Genomic DNA, 18,216 nt, shown 5'->3' with positions numbered 1-18,216 from the left:
CTCCTATACAAATAGAGGTGAAATTGGAAGGAAAAATAAAAAGGCAAACTGCTCGTAGCATGCTGGTTAAAAGAACCTAGAGGACCCTAATGAATTTTTATATCATTAAAGAAGCTGGGAGAAAAAAAATTCCAGCTTCATGATAATGTTCCTGCTTATCTCTGTTCACTCCAGAAAGCAAGCTTCTCTAGTAATATGATATGGCTATCCTTGTCAACCATCCAGCTGCTGCCTTAATTATAACCAGCCATTGTTCAACATGCCGCAGAGATTTCTTTAAGCATTGAATTTTCATTGTCTTTCAAAGAACAACTCCTTGAAGAACTTGCCCATCCCCCCTCTCTCTCTCTCATTATTTTACTTTAGGGTTTTTGGTGTATTAGTCATCCTTTATCATCCCTTATCATCCCAATTTCAACATAAAGACATTTACGACCTAACTCACGTATAACTTAACCAAAATAGTCCCTATTGTCCAATCGATAATCAATTTTCTTAATTCTTTATATTTGAGTGGTAATTATAATCTTAATCTATTCTACTAGTATAATCCGAGAGTGGAGATGCAAATCATTAGAGTTTATATTCCTACAACAAAAAAATCATCATTGGTCAGTCGCAGTTGTCTTTATGATGGCCCTGTTGGAATTGGGTTGAATAAAAGAGACTGGTCTAAAAATCCTTTCAAGTAAAGGTGAAACCCATCAAAACTATTAAGGAAATGAATGACTACAAAGTAAAAACAGACCCAACAGCAGGGTCAACAAATGAATAAAACTAAAATTAGACAAAGTGGGGATTTGGGGTGGTGTTCACAAGGATTCCAGGAAACTCTTCATTCCTCAACAAGAATAAAACAGCATAGCACTGCGAGAGATGTTTTGATTGTGGAGTTTTTACTGATCAACATAAAATCTCTCTAAATAATCCCATAATACCTAGGCTAGTTAATTATCTGTTCCTATCAAGGGTAAAGAGATGACATGAGGCTTTTACCTCATCAATGAAGTTGGTGATCAACAATTCTCTTCCATCTTATTGTCTGGATTTAACTTTTTCCACTTACTGCTTCATCAATTTGTCTTGGCTATATTTTACATGAAAGCCCTCGTAAGAATTGGTTACAGGAAAATATACTCTTTTAGTATTTCAAATTGTATTTATACTATATCAAAAATAACATTGTGGGTCTTTGGATCTGTAAAATTAGCCAATGAATGGAATATTATTTGACTCACATACAAAACTTTATTTCATAACAATCATTAGCATTGGTAATTTTGGAAACAAAAATGTGATAGCTCACATGCATCCTCTTTCCTACATCCAAACCCACTGGCCCTAAATTCCTCACTATTTATCCTAACAAACTTTTCTAACAACCTTATCCATCTTAAATCTCTATCTCCCACTTTTCTTTTTAATTTTTTGTATTTATCTAATATTTTTGATCATCTATTTTCTGATTAACTTTCCTTATTAAACGTACAGTGCATGTACATGTATGCTAGTCTATATAGAATCTCATAACCTATAAACTTTACATATGATTTATAATTTCATAATTCAGCAAAAAGAAAGTCGTTTGGTATCAAGTAAAGTATGATTCTTAAAAAAATGAAAAAGAAAAAAAAGTCGGTCAAGGCACATTCACTTTCCACCTTTTTTCAGTTCCTACATCTTAATCATAAATATTCCAGAAAATGCTTTCACATACATGTTCAAAAATTTTCCCCTCTTCCTTCCTTTCATTTTCAAGACTCAAAAACTATGATTTTTTTTAATTGAACTCTTTGATTTCAGCATCCAAAAATTAGTACTGCAAAGGGTTTTTGATATGATTCGCTATTATAACTAAATCTCTTTTCATGCCTAAGAGTTGCTCCCCGGGATTGGTGCTGTGTCCACCTATGTTTCCATACGTTCTCCGTACATGTTGATCTCTCCAAAATTCGGAGCTCAGATCCTCAATGCCTAAACCTGTATCAGTTTTCTACTTTACACCATCTGTCTAAAAGAGTGCTTTTGTGAACTTCAACAATTTTGCGTAATGGAATAAATACCAGCTCCGGCAATTATTCATCGGCAATCCCCACAATGAACTTTAGTGAAAGAAACATATGCATAGAGAGACAGCAGTAACATTGCCAATTCAACCAGTCGACACGCTGATAACCAATTCGGAGTTTTTTTCATGGTCTCAAGCCACCCTGAAACTTTGGACTTTGGGAGGAAAAGAAGCTATACAAGAACTAGAAAAGATAACCATAAATTTTAAACATATGAGAGACATAAATTCGATAAAAGAACCTTTGATAGAGGGGCCTGTTGCAGCTGCTAGATAACACAGTCAACAAGTGGAAAAACTCAAATAAAACTGCCAACAACCAATAACCATATAGCACCAATTCTATAACGAAGTTGAGGAATATAGGAAAGTATGAGATTGGACTGGTAGTATTTCCCTAGATTTCATGTTGCTTACATTATCCCCTTGTTGCACAGTCAACTGTTACATCATGGCATTAGAGAGACAACACTGGTAAAAAGTGAAGTCGTGAGGCTATTCCATGGCATAAGCTAGATGTTGACAGACAGAGATGATGGCAAAATGTACCATCTCATTCTCTCTTTCAGTGCGTTCCTTACATCAACACAAACAGGTGACTAATACTCATGTGTCAAGGCAAAGGCACCACTGACATAAGCCAAACTACTAGCTGGCATCAATTGTTGGTGGGGCCACATCCATTTGATCTGCATTTGTTTCAGCAGCTTCATATTCAGAAAGGAGATCCATGAACTCGTTTAACAACCGCTGGACTTTCCGATTTGATGCCATGGCTGGAAGGATGTCTTCCCTGAGGAGTTTGTGCTTTTTCATTCCCTGCAATAACACACAGATTTTATAACTTGGGAGGGAAATTAAATGGCCATTACAAAGTAACATGAAAAAAAAAGGGGAAGGCAACTGAAGCATAGGAATTATAGAAAGCTTACTAATATTCAATTGTCTTAGAAGGTTTGAGTAACCCAAGAAAAAAAAAAAGCAATGATGCTAGCAGAAATAATTACTGGACAATTCTAACCAGCAATGCAAGACATCTTAATTGGCATGCAGAACAGCATGCATTACTTATATTCAGTTTACTTTCCCCAGATAGGATCAATCTACTTAAAAGTCAGCTCGTGGATTGTGATGGCAAAGACATTGATCAAATTGAAAGAACAACAGAAGATATATTTAGTGATAAAGATGAATATAAAAACATATGACAAGCAGAGGTTGAGAGAGCCTCACAAGCACGTAAGGATCCCATGCTCGGTTCTTTGCATCAGCAGATGCAGCCTCGGCCATTCCAGTGGGAGGGCCAAGAAAGCTCTCGCAGACTTCACGTAGGCGGGATTCATCAGCTTCTCTGTAACATAACAAAAGAAATTTTGCTCTACTCCCTTCAAACTGAATTTAGATGCAGGTAATTGGGGCTTGCTTACAACCACTGTGCCTACACCTTGAGAGTGCAGATGAAGCACATTTTATGGTTGTTTGCAGCCACAAAAACCTGCAGCTAGATTCAGTTATGGGAGAGTAGAACAGACCCAAATAAATGGATTATCAGCATAACATCTAGAATTACAACTTTTCAATGTCGAACATTAATTACAAAATAAATTGGATGGCTCGGCATATTTACATATGACCAATTCCTATGCACCCGTAATAGGCTGCATCCCAACAAAGCTGTACACAATTTTTATAAGCCCTTTAGTAGGAATGTAAGTTCAGCTGGCACATGGGATCAGAAATTCTAGTCAATCTATAAGCGAGGTCTAATGTAATGAATGTAAGCAAGCTATAAAACAGAATTCAGAAATTTTCTGGTAGCCCAAAAGGGCTTAACTGCTCCAATAATGAAGTTGTTACATCAAGTATGATAAGTAACTCCCATGAGAGAGTAGATTTTGAAACGCACACACACACACTGGACAAGCTCGGATCAAATGGTTATAGTAGAAATACAAAGTTAACTATGTTTTCAACTTTAAGTTTCAAAATTTACAAGTCTGTATACTGCTTTCAGGAAATTTTTATCATTTGGTCTTATCAAATGTCTATTATCAATAATTCATTGTTCTGAATCATTAAAGGAAAAAAAAAAAAATTTGACAAGTTTGTATCTTGCTTTCTGCGAATTTAACTTCATCAAATATCCTGTTACCCAGCAGTATTACAATAAGTCAGGAATATTGCCTAAATTGATAAATATTCTATGAAGAATCCAATCTTCTAGTTTACCTGTTTTCTTTTTTTCTTTTTTTTTTTAGTAAACAAAATGCAGCGAAACAAGATACCGTTATATGAGTTCATCACACAACATGCATCCTTGAAAGTTGGCTGAAAATTAATTCTCGCTCAATTTTAAAGATGAAAAGTTAAAAACATAAGCAGCAAATTAAAATAATTCTAACAATTTGAAGAATTATTAAAGCATCTATAATAGATAAATGTAAACACACTAACCTGGCCAAAAACCGTATATAGGAGAGTAAGCACTGGCGATATTCATTAGGTGACCTCAAAGCAAGTGTCGATGCCAGCTGTGTCTCCAGATGAGCACGTGTCTGCACCCCATCATCTGTTACCCTGCAGCATAAGGCCACAGTAGAATTCCTGATGAATTGGTGCTTATATGAAGATTTAGAAAATGCTAGCATCTGACACTAAAGGAACAGCAAGATGATGGAATGACTTTTTATGGCTGCTCTGTAGTTCTTAAAATCGCCAACAATGTAAAAGATGCACAAACCTGCTCCAGCTTGGCCTTCTTGCAATGAATTTGCCCACATCAACTTGCAATTTGCCTAATTCGCCACTCTGAATAGAACTCAAGTTAAAAGAGCTTGCATAATTGGAAGCTGGAAAGCAATCATCAGCTATCCTTAGCCAGCACATCAGGTTCATGTCAAAAAGAAATGCATGACGAGTTGCAAGAACGACCAAGGGTGAGCCAGACCTCGAGAACCTTGCAGATATAACTCTAATTGTGCCTGCCATGGAACCAAATGCAGATTACATAAATATAATATACCTAGAATGACCATTTTCAGCAATCAAGGTGCAGTATAAGCATTATTAGCCTAAAATCTGAAATGTTTAGACTTTTTTATACCAAAAGCATAAATTTTTGAAAATTCATACCGGCATCTTTTGCTGACGGATCCTCTCTTGAAGTGACCAAAGAAGCTAAAGAGTCATGCAGAACACATGTCCTGTTAAAAAGATCCCACACATATAACAATCCCCTCTTTGTGACAAGTAGTAACTTCCAGCACTCATCACAATCTATAAAAACTGCTGCAGATCCCATCATCATGGCTGGCATTGCTCGTCTTCCACACTTCGTGTATATCTTATCAAATGGAAGGAAAAGATCTTTTCATTATGCTATATAACTATGAACTGCTATGGCAAAATACAAAGTAATGAGGAATTTGCATGTGACTCAGAACAGTTCACACTGATCCAACACAAAACCAGATAGTTTAGTACCATAATGCTAGATAGTATTGGCACACAAATTCTAATAGATGCCTAAAACATTTTTCATAATAACCATAGTCATATTGTACTTGAATGTTCCATAAGAGGTATCATATGCTGTTTCCTTACATCGATAATCAGATTGGACATGTTTGTACTACGACGGCATCAAGCTATGGGCAATGGCTGACTTAAGTTATTGATGTAGTTGGAACTAATAGACAAAAGATTATCCAAATAAGTCTTTCACAAATCCAAAACAGGCTGAGTGATGGGGAAATTTACCCTTAGAAAATTTTGCAAGTCCAAGACACCAAACAATTGATGCACAATATAAGACTATAAATGACTTCCCCATGTATATATGTACTCAAGAAATCCTTAAAAAATACAAAAGCAGCTTATGTTTTCCCAATTTTTCGAAGCCAAATATAACAACAATTAGATTTCTCTTTAAAAAGCTTAAAACAAGGTAGACTTCTATAGAAGAAGCAAGATACGCCATCTCGGTACTAGGTCCCATACCGGTGTTATCCTATCATTGTGTCGGTAAGGTACGGGGCCGCCTCGTCATACCGAATTTTCGCACACTACTGGTACCAAACCGTATGGTATGGTACGCCCCGTATCGTTCAATTCGGTATGATGCAGCAAACCCTGAGAAGAAGACTCTAAAAACTTCTAAAAAAGATATCTTTTATATAGATTCTAAGACCTGTCAAGAAAGAATTTCAATGTTTTCAGAATTTAAATTTTAGTTAAAATATCTCAAGTCTACAATCTTTTGCAAGTGCATGCATCAGCACATATGTTAAAACAAGTGTGTATGCATGCACGAATATATGTAAGTATACACATACATCTATGTATGAAAACTAATTGCATAGCACATGCAGAAATTCCCATGGACCTACTCATTCTAATTAAAGAAAATTGTAAATATAGACTGATAACAATATCTTAATTTAGATCAACACGTGACATCTAGAACGAATTAAAAAAATGCTAAATTGATGCTTCTTTTGCTACTAATTCCATGCAAATAATGTGAATGCAAAAAAAAACACAGCTTCCTATAAGATCATGAGACTTAACAGTTAAGGTGAAAATGAAGTAATATTTAATTCATTATGAGGAGAGTGACAAGATGTTGAGTGTTAAATTAGTTTTCCTTTCTAAACTAAGAGATACATTTAGCCAAGTTAGACTAACAAGAATATCACAAGAAACTAAAACAAGGGCCACAAACTGCTAGAAGCAAAAAAAATGTATTTAATTTTATTTCAGATACCATTTCATTGCATCAATGTATGTTAAGTTCTTAAAGCTTGTTCAAGTCTATAGAGTAAAGGTCATATCTATAGCTTAAATGGTTGAACATGATAGACTTTTGACCAAGGCCTTGAGGTCTGGAATCATATTGTAGGCTTAGCACTGTGCGATTTCATTCACTATGCTGGCCTTCATGTACACCACCAACATCACCAGATTGGCCCATTCCAATGTGTTCTCATGTCATCCATGGAAATAGATAGTGGGATGCCAAGATAGATTAGCGGTCAAGTTCATCATGAGATAAATTTTATTACCGAGTGAAGGGGGAGTTGTTTCGGCACCTTATGAACATCATTTTAGCATGGGTTACCAAAAGGGAATATGACATAGTAAGGAGACAGAGAGATTGACCAGTTTGATCACTTGATATTTAGCATATCATCTCGAGACTGTAAGGCTGTGTATTTCCAATATCTAAGCCATTAGATCAAATAAGCAGGAATTAAGCATGGGATTTGATGGCCATTGGCTTGTAATACAGGGTTCATGCATGGATTGGATCCAGTATGGAGATAATATCCATATTTGATATGAATAATCCAAATAAATGTGAAAGAGAGTAAATATTTGGTATCTGTCAAGAGAGTGGAGAGGAGTTATCTCGCAATATAAGTATAAAGTCTGGAAAGTTTGGGTCCCAATGGAGAAGAGAAAAACCTTTAACGAGGCTCAAACAAATCAAATAGGAAGGCAATAGGGTAACAAATTGGGAAGTAGAAAAGCAACTGACTCTGACTGCATGTAGAGAAATCTACAAGAAATTCCTACAAGAATTCGAATCCACTGGAGGTATTGCTTTTGGGTAATTTACATAAATTATGAATTTCCTTAATATTCCTAGTGGAGTAAATTTGCAAACTTTCAAGGAAACCAAAAGAGATTAACTAGGAACTCTGAACATATTATGTGCAAGCAAATATGAGGATGATGAGCAGAATGTGTGACAAAAACATATCAAAGGTACCATAAGAATTACAATAATAGAAAAAAGAAGGTGTCCAGTTCAGACAAGACAATCTCAGCAAATAGGTTATTTGACATTCAGGTCAAAGGGAGCAAAAAAAAGGAACTGAAAGCACAAAATTAACTTGGATGCCATTAACGAAAAAAGGCATGAAAAAACTTTTCACTTAGAGGTAAGCATCAAGAATGACAATCAATATAGTGCAAGTCACAATACATGGTATGACTTGTCATTATTGAAGCACATTTTTGTAGAAGAACATCATGGTAACCATTATTACACTATTGGTCTACAAGAGATCAATGTAGGTCATTGCTACTTTTATCTAACGATTTTAAGCATGGTAAATATGCCAAGCAATTGGGCTTTAAGAGAATGTCAACTAATTGGCAAACATGAAATGAGATTTGTTAGTGTAGGTAGCATAGTGAAATCTAACTACAAAATTGATGGAATAAATCTCCATATAGCAATTTTTGAAATTCAAAGAGCAAGGTAAGCAGATAATCAATTATGAGCTTTAGTTAAGTTTATAGGAAGTCTACTAAAACTTTATAATGAGCATGAGTTATAAATGTCAACTATATTAACTCATCAAGAAATTAGATATGATTGCATGAGTGCCTAGATGTCATTAAAAAACTATAATTGCACTTTGGATCATAGTTTTACCCCTTCATGAAGTCGGTAATTTAATCATACCTCTCTGGTTCATTGGTTCATTTGTTCAGTTACAAATTTGTAATCAAATCTGCTTGGATATCATGCAGATAATCTTTTTTGTTCATCTGAAATACTAGTCCACAGGCACATGCAAAAAACATAATGAAACAAAAGATATGAAATTATGAATAATCCTGAATAGAAGTCCACATGTCATGGATATTATCAAAACATCCCAGCAACTCCAGTAAGAGAGGGCTTGAAAAGAGATATGATCCGTAAAAGATAAAAACGGAAAAAGTAATTAAGCAACAATATATAGCTTTTCTCATATTTACACTAAGGCACAGCAGTCTCCTTTATCTGTAGAAGAAAGAGAATGCATTTATCTGCAAATGTTGCACATGGGCATATTCCTGTTACTAGCTTAAAATCTTACAGTATATAGCATGAAAACTTCTGATCCTGACAATGTGCAGTCAGTATGGGTTTCATCATGTCACATGCTTGGCACATGAGTGGAGCCGGACATGGAGACTTTTACATCGTTTACTAACATGATGCAAATTCTATGGCCCTACCAGTTTTCCACTCTCCCCACCTCTAACAGTCACTCTCAGGTTTAAGAAATTATCTCACTTATTTCAGTTTTCACTAAGGCAGAAAACAAGATTGTTTTAAAAATATGCCGTTATGACTGCTAATAGTGGTCACTATAGTGGGTGTAGCCTTAAACACTATGCTAAGCATCATAGTGGTGCTATATCACGCTTGAGTATGAAGTAGCCGAAAAATCGGGCAAAAGCCTACTACAGCAGCCACTATGCTAAAGGTTCTAAGCAGGGAACTATTTCATTGCAGGATGGACCATTTTCCAGTTGAGCTGATCCATAAATCAGCCGGTTCAATAGACTCAGTAAAGCAAGGGCCAGTTTAATTATTTCATTCCCTAATAGAATGGGACACTTCATATCTCTAATCTTACTGTTCATTCGCTAAATCAAAACATCGGATGGAATTGCATATTTCCACTGCTAATAGTTTCCATATACAAACTTATATTGGACACATACTTCATGGTAATACCTAAGTTTCACCATCTACAACCACTTGGGCAATTTGACTACCTTTGGTATCAAAACTGTTTCAAGAGGATATTTGTCCCATTAAACTTGACCAAGAAGAATATAATCATATTATATGCCTATAAGTCCAAATTGTCTTAATGCACTTCATGTGAAAGTATTCTCATGCCATCAAGAAACATCCATCCTGCACTTTTCCTGTTATTCGGTAAATTATAGTTAAAATAATCATTGCCAAATAAGTGCTACTTAAAGCATAAACCATATATTGAGAGTTTAAGAGGCTGTATAACTTCAATAACATTCCATTCACAGCATAAGGATTCCTAAAGTACCTGCAGGCAGCCATCTTCGCAACCAACAGCCCAAAAATTGGCATTCCCAGCCAAGACAGTTACTTTTCCGGATACACGATCAGACCAAAGAATTTGAGTTCCAATTGTGCAGGTTATTTCAGTTTCCTTCGTAAAAAAGGCATTTCCAACACCAATTATGTCATGCACAGATCTTTCTATGGGCTTAGCTTCCAAGCAAAGCGGTAAGCTGTCATCATTATCTCTCTTATTAAATACCCGAATAGAAAGAGCATTGCAAGAAGCTAGAGCACTTGGCATACATATTGACCCTGAATATTCTATATTCATCCCTCCATCATTGCTAGCAGAGGCTGGTGCCTTCTCAATAACAAGACTTTCATTAATGTTAGCCCTTGCAGTAACACCAGAACGCTCCTTTGACCCGCAAGTGTTGCACTTGCCAGGATCAGAGCTTCCACTTAAAAGTCTCTTAAAGGAAGCTTCCTTTATTCCTCCATCAGCAAGAGGCACTCCACAATCATCCTTCTGCTGACCCAAGGCTAAGGAAGAGAAATCCACCTGCTGAGCCTGGGCCACACCAGAGATATTTTCCTGATGGGCAGGAACTCCAAGTGCTTCTGGAATTATTCGTTTTCGTCCATCAGGACGCCGGTATTCTCTCTGTTTCACAGGACTAGTAACCCTAGCAGATGCAATTTTATTTAAACCATCACCACTGGCTATTCCATTTTTCTTTCCATCTTCCAGTTGGGTTTCGGGAGCCTTTGGAATAGACTGACTGATGATTGGGTTCGCAATATCGGCAGAGGACTTACCAGGAATCTGATTTTGTTGAATATTGGAGGCACCTTTCTTGTTAGCTGATTTCTTTGCAGACACTGCCTCTAGCAATAGCTGTGCTGGGCTTTCAGCTAAGTTTGCTTGCCTTCCTCTGACATCACCATATCGACTTCTCTTCAACTCATCCAGTTCAGCATCGGTTAACCTATGTCCCAGCTCCTTCACTTCAAATTGGAAAGTAGCCACTGTTCCATCCAAGGAGCAGGCAAAAAGTGCATACCCATCTGGACTCCTGTTTCAGAAAAGGTAAATTTTAGGATTAAGGGCAATAATTGGATACATAAGAAGTCAAAAATGCAGTATCACAATTTTTAACTAGATAGAGACATGTACCATGATAAATCAACAACACTCTGTGTAAAAAAATGTTTGGCAACAAATAGAGGACGGGCACTTGCTGTTGTCCATACAGTTATAGTGCGATCCTGACTTCCAATAGCAATGACATTGTATGGTTGTAGCTCTTTTGCTGTAGTCTTAGAGGCTCCATTGGTCCATCCAGTAGGTGCAGCCTTGGACTCCTGACTGCTGGAGAGATGCTTCCGAAACATAGAATGGTTGAATTTTACTACAATAACAGGTGCATTATGGCCTAGAAAGTCGAAGGTAGCAGACCATTCACCTCTTTCTAGCACAGGTGCTGAGTGTCTAGGTTTTTGAAACCCATGGGTGGTAGTGATAAAATGGCCACAAGGTGACCACCCAAGTCGCCTGAAAAATGTCGAACCAAGCTGAAAAGTGCCAATTTTATGTAAGTATCTGATTATATCAGAAAAAGTAATAAACAAGTATATATTTCAACACGTACAGATTTTGCCCAGTGCCCTTCTGTCCTGTGAGCAAGACTCCAGTCACTAGTGCGCCATATGATGACAGTCTTGTCATCTGACTGACTCGCTATAAACGAACCAATAGGATCCCAAGCAACCCCTTTAACCAAGCTAGAGTGCCCTCTCAAGACAGCAGTGCACATGCCATTGGTCATGTTCCAGATGTGAACAGTGTTATCCAAACTGCCGCTAGCTAATGTCAAGTCATCTGGAGACCAATTAAGATCCACCTACTTCAGGCATTGAGCAAAATAAAAACTCCTCTGTTAGACATATTCAATCCAAGATTAAAGAAAGAAAAATTTAGAAGTCAATAAGCTTCCTTGGCTGCAGCAAAAACAAAGCTAATATCAAGATAAGTGCAAGCAGGTACTTACCACGTCTGCAGAATGACCTCTTAATGTCATGATGACTTTCCAATTCTCTACATCTGGAGGCTCTCCACTGCCAAATTCAGTCGTTCCTGACCCAGGTTTTCTCTCATGAATAAGAATAACCTGATCATCAGACCCAGAAGCAAGATGACGGCCATGCTTAGCCCACCTAACACAATTTACTGATCCGAAGTGATCACGAAGAGTTGCCAATAATCTTTGGGTGGAATGATCATTGTCTGAGTCCTTCCCCACTGATTTCATGTTCCATATTCGAACCTACATCAAGAATATGCCATCAGATGAACAACATATAAATGTTCTAACATATGATGCAAAAAAAAGTACGATATGTAACATCAGTCCAGCAGCTATTCACTCAATAGGCTATTCAAGATAACCATAAACATGGCCACAAAATCGTTGTTTGTTTACAGACAATATTCCTCAAATATAACTTATTTCAGGTACCAACTAGTGGACAGAAGTGATATACTAACATGGAACGCATGTCGCAAAATGGAAACAGATTTAAGCTAAAAGAGTTAAAAAAATGGTCACTGGCAACCAATATGAAGATATCCATCACATCTTTTGATCTGTCATAATCAAATTACATATTGTTTATGTATGTCATCAAAATGTTAAGAATTCAAATCACAGTCAACTACAAATGCATAGAGGACATACAATTGTCCAAAAGATATTTTTTTTTATATATAACTAGCTGACCTATAAAGTTAACCAAAAATAGAATTTAAAGGCATGTACTAAAGGCAATTGAGTGCAAACTTCCTGAAAACAAGTGCCTACCAAGAATTATATCAAGACTGAAATTTGAACACAATCCGTCAAATTTCATAGATAAATCATCATCTCCTCAGTTTACCAAACTTAATGGAAGACAAAATAGATAGTATTATTACTCTGAAAATCAGCAAATTATTTAAAACAAGAAGACGAATAGCACTCTAGTACACTCCTGTCAAATCCCTTAACGAGATACTAAAAGGAACTGGAAGAACAACTGAAAGATGACTATAATCGACGATATTACTTCAAGTTGTGAATAATCAAAAATGGATTCGACATAAAAATCTCACCTTGTGATCTCCCCCACCGGTTGCGAACCTGAGACCGCCCGCTTGGACGTCAATGGAGAAGATCTGCACCCCCTCATGACGAATCCAGCTGGGTTTCTCCGTAATCATCTTCTCTTTCTCTTGTTCCCACCGCTTCAATTGGACCTCCAATGCCTCTATCTACCTTCCCCCTCTCAATTCAAGGAAGAAATCGGCAAACCCATCGCCAGAGACCCAAAACCCTAGGCGGACTCCAGAGCAAACCCTAATAAAAGCTCAGAGAAGAGCAGAGACCGAGAAGGTAGCAAAGGGGGCGGTGTGAAGAATCAAAATCCTCGAGGGAAAGGGAAAAGTTCTTGGGTAGGATTGAGAGCGAAATTTGTCTCCGATTTCGTAGCAAGAAAGAAAGAATTCGGTGATCATCTTGGAGAGATTATTGATTTAAAAAATTCGGGTAGAAAATCTTGACTCAAAGCGCCAAACTAAGTTACTAAAGGGGGTTTCTCTCTCCATGCACATAGTTTTATATAAGCTGGACCACGTTAGCCGTCCGATCTGGTAGACAAGTCCAACATTGGCCGTCCGACCACAATAACATTTTTATGATAAATAAATATGTTTCGCAAGCGCTGTTCCTTGTGGGATGGATGCGCAGGGCTGCCGTCTATTGCTCTTCCTCTACTCATTTTTCATTCAAAATAAAAGCCTCAAAGGATTCCATTTTTGACAAGAGAGTATTAGAGTGTAAATAGGTCAAATCAGCTCGGATCTTGAGTGATTCCGATCCGATTCGGATTTTTTTTCGAATCATAATTTTAGACCCAGATCCAATCCATTTGAAAATCGAGTCGGATCCACGGCTGCGATTTTTGATCGGATCTTGAGTGATTCCGATCCAATTCGGTTTTTTTTTTCGAATCCTAATTTTAGACCCAGATCCAATCCATTTGAAAATCGAATGGAATCTACGGCTACAATTTTTGACCCAACAAGTCATTCGGTTGAGTCCATATATAATCCAAATCAGACCTAAAAAATTCGGATCTACAGCTTGAAAATGCACACATGCTCTGAACTGGATATCACAAACAGCAAATGTAGTCGCTTCCGTTCACATACAAATGTGGCACCCATTTCTTGGCCTCTATATGCAGTCTCTTCTGTCCAGGTTTAGAATCCTTTGCCTCCTCCCTATCAAGCACAGCCTCACCACTCGGAGGCATTGCAGCCCTGATTCTCTTCCAAACAGAACCAACTTTCTCCCCAATACTCCTTAGACTCATGGCAAGAGAAACAGAGGGTGGGTTAAACAGATGGCATTCGACAAGCACCCCTTGCTTTGCCTATTTGGAGAGCAATGCCAGCACCCAAGGAATGCCCGCCTATGCACACATTGCTATTGCCAAACCTGTCGACCACCGATTTCAGTGCTTCCAATGCTTCTAGTCGGGTTGAGATTCAGTAAATCCAGATCCGATCCGAAAAATGGAATGGATCTAATTTTAGAATCCGACCCGCCCCTACGGGTCCTCTAAAATGGGTCGGATCAAGACTAATAGATCGGGTTGGGTCGAGTCGGGTCATGGGTCAACCCGACCCATTTGCAGCCTTAGGGAGTATATCAAATCCCTATAATTGATATAGCATTAGTTAGGTGTATCTATTGGCTATGCTTTTTTAACTATTCCTACTTACATTTCATTATTTTTAACTAGAATTTAAATTAAATATAAAAATATATATAGTATTTTTGAATTTATATATATTATTGGAAAATGATAGTATGACTAGTTTTCTACTCGTCAAATACTTTATACATTCCGCTGCTCCATCATTGTTTCAAACGTTATTCACTAGGATATTATATGATTTATTTTTAAGTAAAATTTTTCTACAAAACTTGCTAATACATATTTATAGAAAAAAAAATTTCTTGATGCATCATCATTACTTAGCATGTACAATGCAGTTTTTGTGGTAGAGCAAAATTAGAGTGTTAGGGCATATAGTGAAGTATCATAGATTTAAAATAAAAAGATCAATTCTAGATGATTTCTCGCTTGCAAAATGGTTAAAAAAATCAAAGAAATGGAGCCAAAAAAAAATATGGGACAAGAAATGAAACGGAGTCCCTTTTAGAAAAGAAATAAAAGGGAGAGAGAAGTTACAGACTTTCGAGGCACTTGAAAAAGCAAAAAGCATGAAAAAGAGAGAATCAAAATAGAGCCTTGAGAGTGTTGGTGCCTAAACAATACGTTTGAAGAAAAAAATGAAAGACTTCAAAAGATTTTTCACTTGCGACGTGTTTGAGAAAAAAATAAAAAAAGAAATAGAGCCAAAAGAAAATGTGGGACCTAAACAAAGCTTGGGGGTGTACCAAACACATCCGAAAGTTCTATTATAGTATTATATAATAATATAGATATGCATATGTATTCTCCTTTTATTTTTTAAAATTATCATTAAATAAGTGCTTCCCACTTTTATTCCTATTATCTTCTTATAATTTATTTTTATGCTGGTCATAATTACTAAAGCTATGTAACATGATAAAACTTTCCCATCTTTTAAAAGATAGTAGTAGTAACATAGTTTTTAAAATATTTTAGTTTACTAGGAAAAATACGCCAATGTGGTCATTCAGCTGACAACAGTTTTCTAGATGGATGGGATAAGGTATTAATATATCTGACACATAATTATATATGATAATAATTTGCCCTCTAGAAAGAAAAATATTGAATGAATAGATGTAAACCAAATTCTGAGATTTTAGTAATTTTTCACAATACTAATCATAACAAGAATGAAATTTTCACATTGACCGCAAAACTTTCCAATATCATCTGAAACAAATTCTAAAATAGATTTCGTAAAAATCAATTGTTGTTTTGTCTAATAAGTTCTAGATGAATTGACAATTCTGATTTGATTTGAATACTTCAATATATCCTGTATATATTTATATTCCACAATAATACATTTATATTTCTACTTCATGAATATTTCATTTTCTAGGCATTTCTAATAATATCAAGTTTATTCCTATCTTGACATTTGTAATGTCAAGAGTTTTAGCTCCAGTTACTGTAGGACAAATGAAGTTTTTGAGTTCAAGCAAAGTAAACTTTAGTAATTTTTACTAAACTAATCGTAACAAGAATAAAATTTCCACAATGACCGCAAAACTCTCCAATATCATCTAAAACAAACTCTAAAATAGATTTGGTAAAAATCAATTGTTGTTTTGCCTAATAAGTTCTAGATGAATTGACAATTCTAATTTGATTTGAATACTTCAATATATTCCGCATATATTTATATTCCACAATAATGCATTTATGTTTCTACTTCATGAATATTTCATTTTCTGGGCATTTCTGATAATATCAAGTTTATTCCTATCTTGACATTTGTAATGTCGAGAGTTTTAGCTATTAAAGTCATTATTTTGCATACAACTTAGATAACATAGAATTGAATATATTAGATGAGACTACGTAATGAGAGGCATGTGTTGGATGCATATTTGACATATGTATTGAATTTTATCTTAAAATAATAAATTAATATATATTATGTCAATTTATTAATTTATTTTATGTCTTGTTCTAATGAAAACAATTTTATGCAATTGAGTTTGCTTATTCGAAGTCTTGCAAATTTCTATTAAATAAATAAAAGTAATAAAATTATCACATTTAATTATATTAAAAAATCTGATCAATTGGACTAGTGGTGGAGCTAGGTTTTGTTTGAGTTGGGCAATTATGACAACCATCAACCAAGTGCCACATCATGTTGCTATCAAAATAAAGTTTTATATCTAATAATTTTTCAATAAATTATTTATTATACATTTATTATTATAAACTATGTGTAGGAGAATGATTGAAACTAATTCTCGAAATTGAAATTTCTAATGATATCAAATGGATAGGCTACGTGTGGGTTGGATCATTAATCTAATTAGAGAGAAGCAAAATTTTACTCAACCTGCTCAACTTAAACCTCCCAGAAGAAAATTAAAAAAAATAAAAAAGGGACAAAAGTAGGGTTTACGTTTTCTTTTCTTTCATTGATGACCATAAACTAAGATATATTGTCATATTTACAAAAGTGAGGTTCATCATTGCACGATTCGAATCAGATTCTTCTTCTAGTTCTAATAAAACTACTTTTCTAAAATAGATTTTACTAGTAGAAATAAACTTGAAAAGTTAAAATTCTATAGAAGTTTGATCTCGATTTCTATATCAACTTTGCCTTTTGTTATTCTACTTAATTCTTCTCAGACTAGGAGATATGCCCAATCAAAATCTTTTCAAAAAAAAAAACTTTCAATTGAGCAACTTGCTTCCAAGTCCAAATGATGTAATTCAAACTTGATTGCTAGCAATGTAGTCCCCTTTAGAAGGCATGCAACATCATAAATATCGAAAATTTATCCGATTTCATAAAAATAGATCATCTCAATCGGGCATCATATAACTAAGTTATGACCTTCAAAAGTTTGGCATGTGTTTCGGCTTTTTGATATGGTAGATCTTATTTCTAGACCCTATCAAGTCCTACCCATAGTGGCCAAAGTAATCCATATCATATCTGATGATCCTTCTGGATCAATTGTGAACGCTCATCATTTACTCAAAATGCAAGTTTTATTGAATAGCTTGTGATGTCCCTTTTCGTTCGTTCTCTCCCCAACCTGCACTGCCTTTCTTTCGTTTGCTGCCTAACTGAGAAAGGAAAGAAACATCTCGCGGAAGAGCATACTCGATCGCTCCTCGCTCATCTCTTCCGGGTGGTGGGTGGGGTATTTTTGAAATCGGAAATAAAATATAGAAAAAAGAAGAGTGGACCATAAAAAAAAAAACAGAGTTACATGTCTATCACTTAAGCCTTGTTTGGCAAAGCTTTTGGTGGGCTATAACGTATTTTCTGATTCTTCAATAGTACTTTTGGATGGAATAGGGGTGTTTAGTAAAAAAATTAAAAAGTTGTTTTAACTTCACCAGAAAGTTGAAAATATCTACATGGAAGAAGCTCCAAAATGGGGCTTCTTTGAAAAAGTACTTTTAGCATACGTCAGAAAGCTATTTTAGATGTATAATTTTTTTTTAGAGCAAATATTTATAATAAAATCATATAATTATAGAAAGTGTCTCTTTACATCATAATATA

At 35.7% G+C, this 18,216-nt stretch overlaps 1 protein-coding gene across 4 annotated transcripts; it reads right to left on the bottom strand.

Annotated features, from left to right (window-relative positions):
• Positions 1-2,372: 2,372 nt before the first annotated feature.
• Positions 2,373-13,524, bottom strand: LOC103715391 (protein HIRA). Of its 4 annotated transcripts, none has more exons than XM_039116567.1 (11): positions 13,054-13,524; positions 11,954-12,229; positions 11,555-11,806; positions 11,080-11,477; positions 9,925-10,978; positions 5,201-5,411; positions 4,809-5,049; positions 4,523-4,645; positions 3,513-3,569; positions 3,302-3,419; positions 2,373-2,887 (listed from the first exon to the last, which is right to left on the bottom strand). In XM_039116567.1, exons 1-11 carry the CDS (start codon positions 13,159-13,161, stop codon positions 2,717-2,719), a joined length of 3,009 nt encoding a protein of 1,002 aa, XP_038972495.1. In that variant the 5' UTR covers positions 13,162-13,524; the 3' UTR covers positions 2,373-2,716. The 4 variants fall into 4 exon arrangements, with proteins under 4 accessions (XP_038972495.1, XP_038972496.1, XP_008801226.3 ...); XM_039116568.1 differs by having other exon boundaries at positions 3,513-3,563; XM_008803004.4 differs by lacking the exon at positions 3,513-3,569 and having other exon boundaries at positions 13,054-13,523.
• Between the last annotated feature and the right edge of the window lie 4,692 nt (positions 13,525-18,216).

This window comes from Phoenix dactylifera, unplaced genomic scaffold (genome assembly GCF_009389715.1).
Source record: "Phoenix dactylifera cultivar Barhee BC4 unplaced genomic scaffold, palm_55x_up_171113_PBpolish2nd_filt_p 000112F, whole genome shotgun sequence".
NCBI lineage: Eukaryota > Viridiplantae > Streptophyta > Magnoliopsida > Arecales > Arecaceae > Phoenix > Phoenix dactylifera.
The sequence above is the reverse complement of the archived record's forward strand: the minus strand, read 5'-3'. Positions and strand labels throughout refer to the sequence as shown.

What these genes read in the sequence shown, in the direction of transcription:
- LOC103715391 (XM_039116567.1), bottom strand. Translation starts at nt 13,161, where the DNA reads ATGATTACGGAGAAACCCAGCTGGATTCGTCATGAGGGGGTGCAGATC. An exon ending in AGTGTTGTTGATTTATCATG is followed by an intron (nt 10,979 to 11,079) that starts GTACATGTCTCT and finishes TTTCTGAAACAG; the next exon opens with GAGTCCAGATGGGTATGCAC. An exon ending in TCCGTCAGCAAAAGATGCCG is followed by an intron (nt 5,050 to 5,200) that starts GTATGAATTTTC and finishes GTTCCATGGCAG; the next exon opens with GCACAATTAGAGTTATATCT.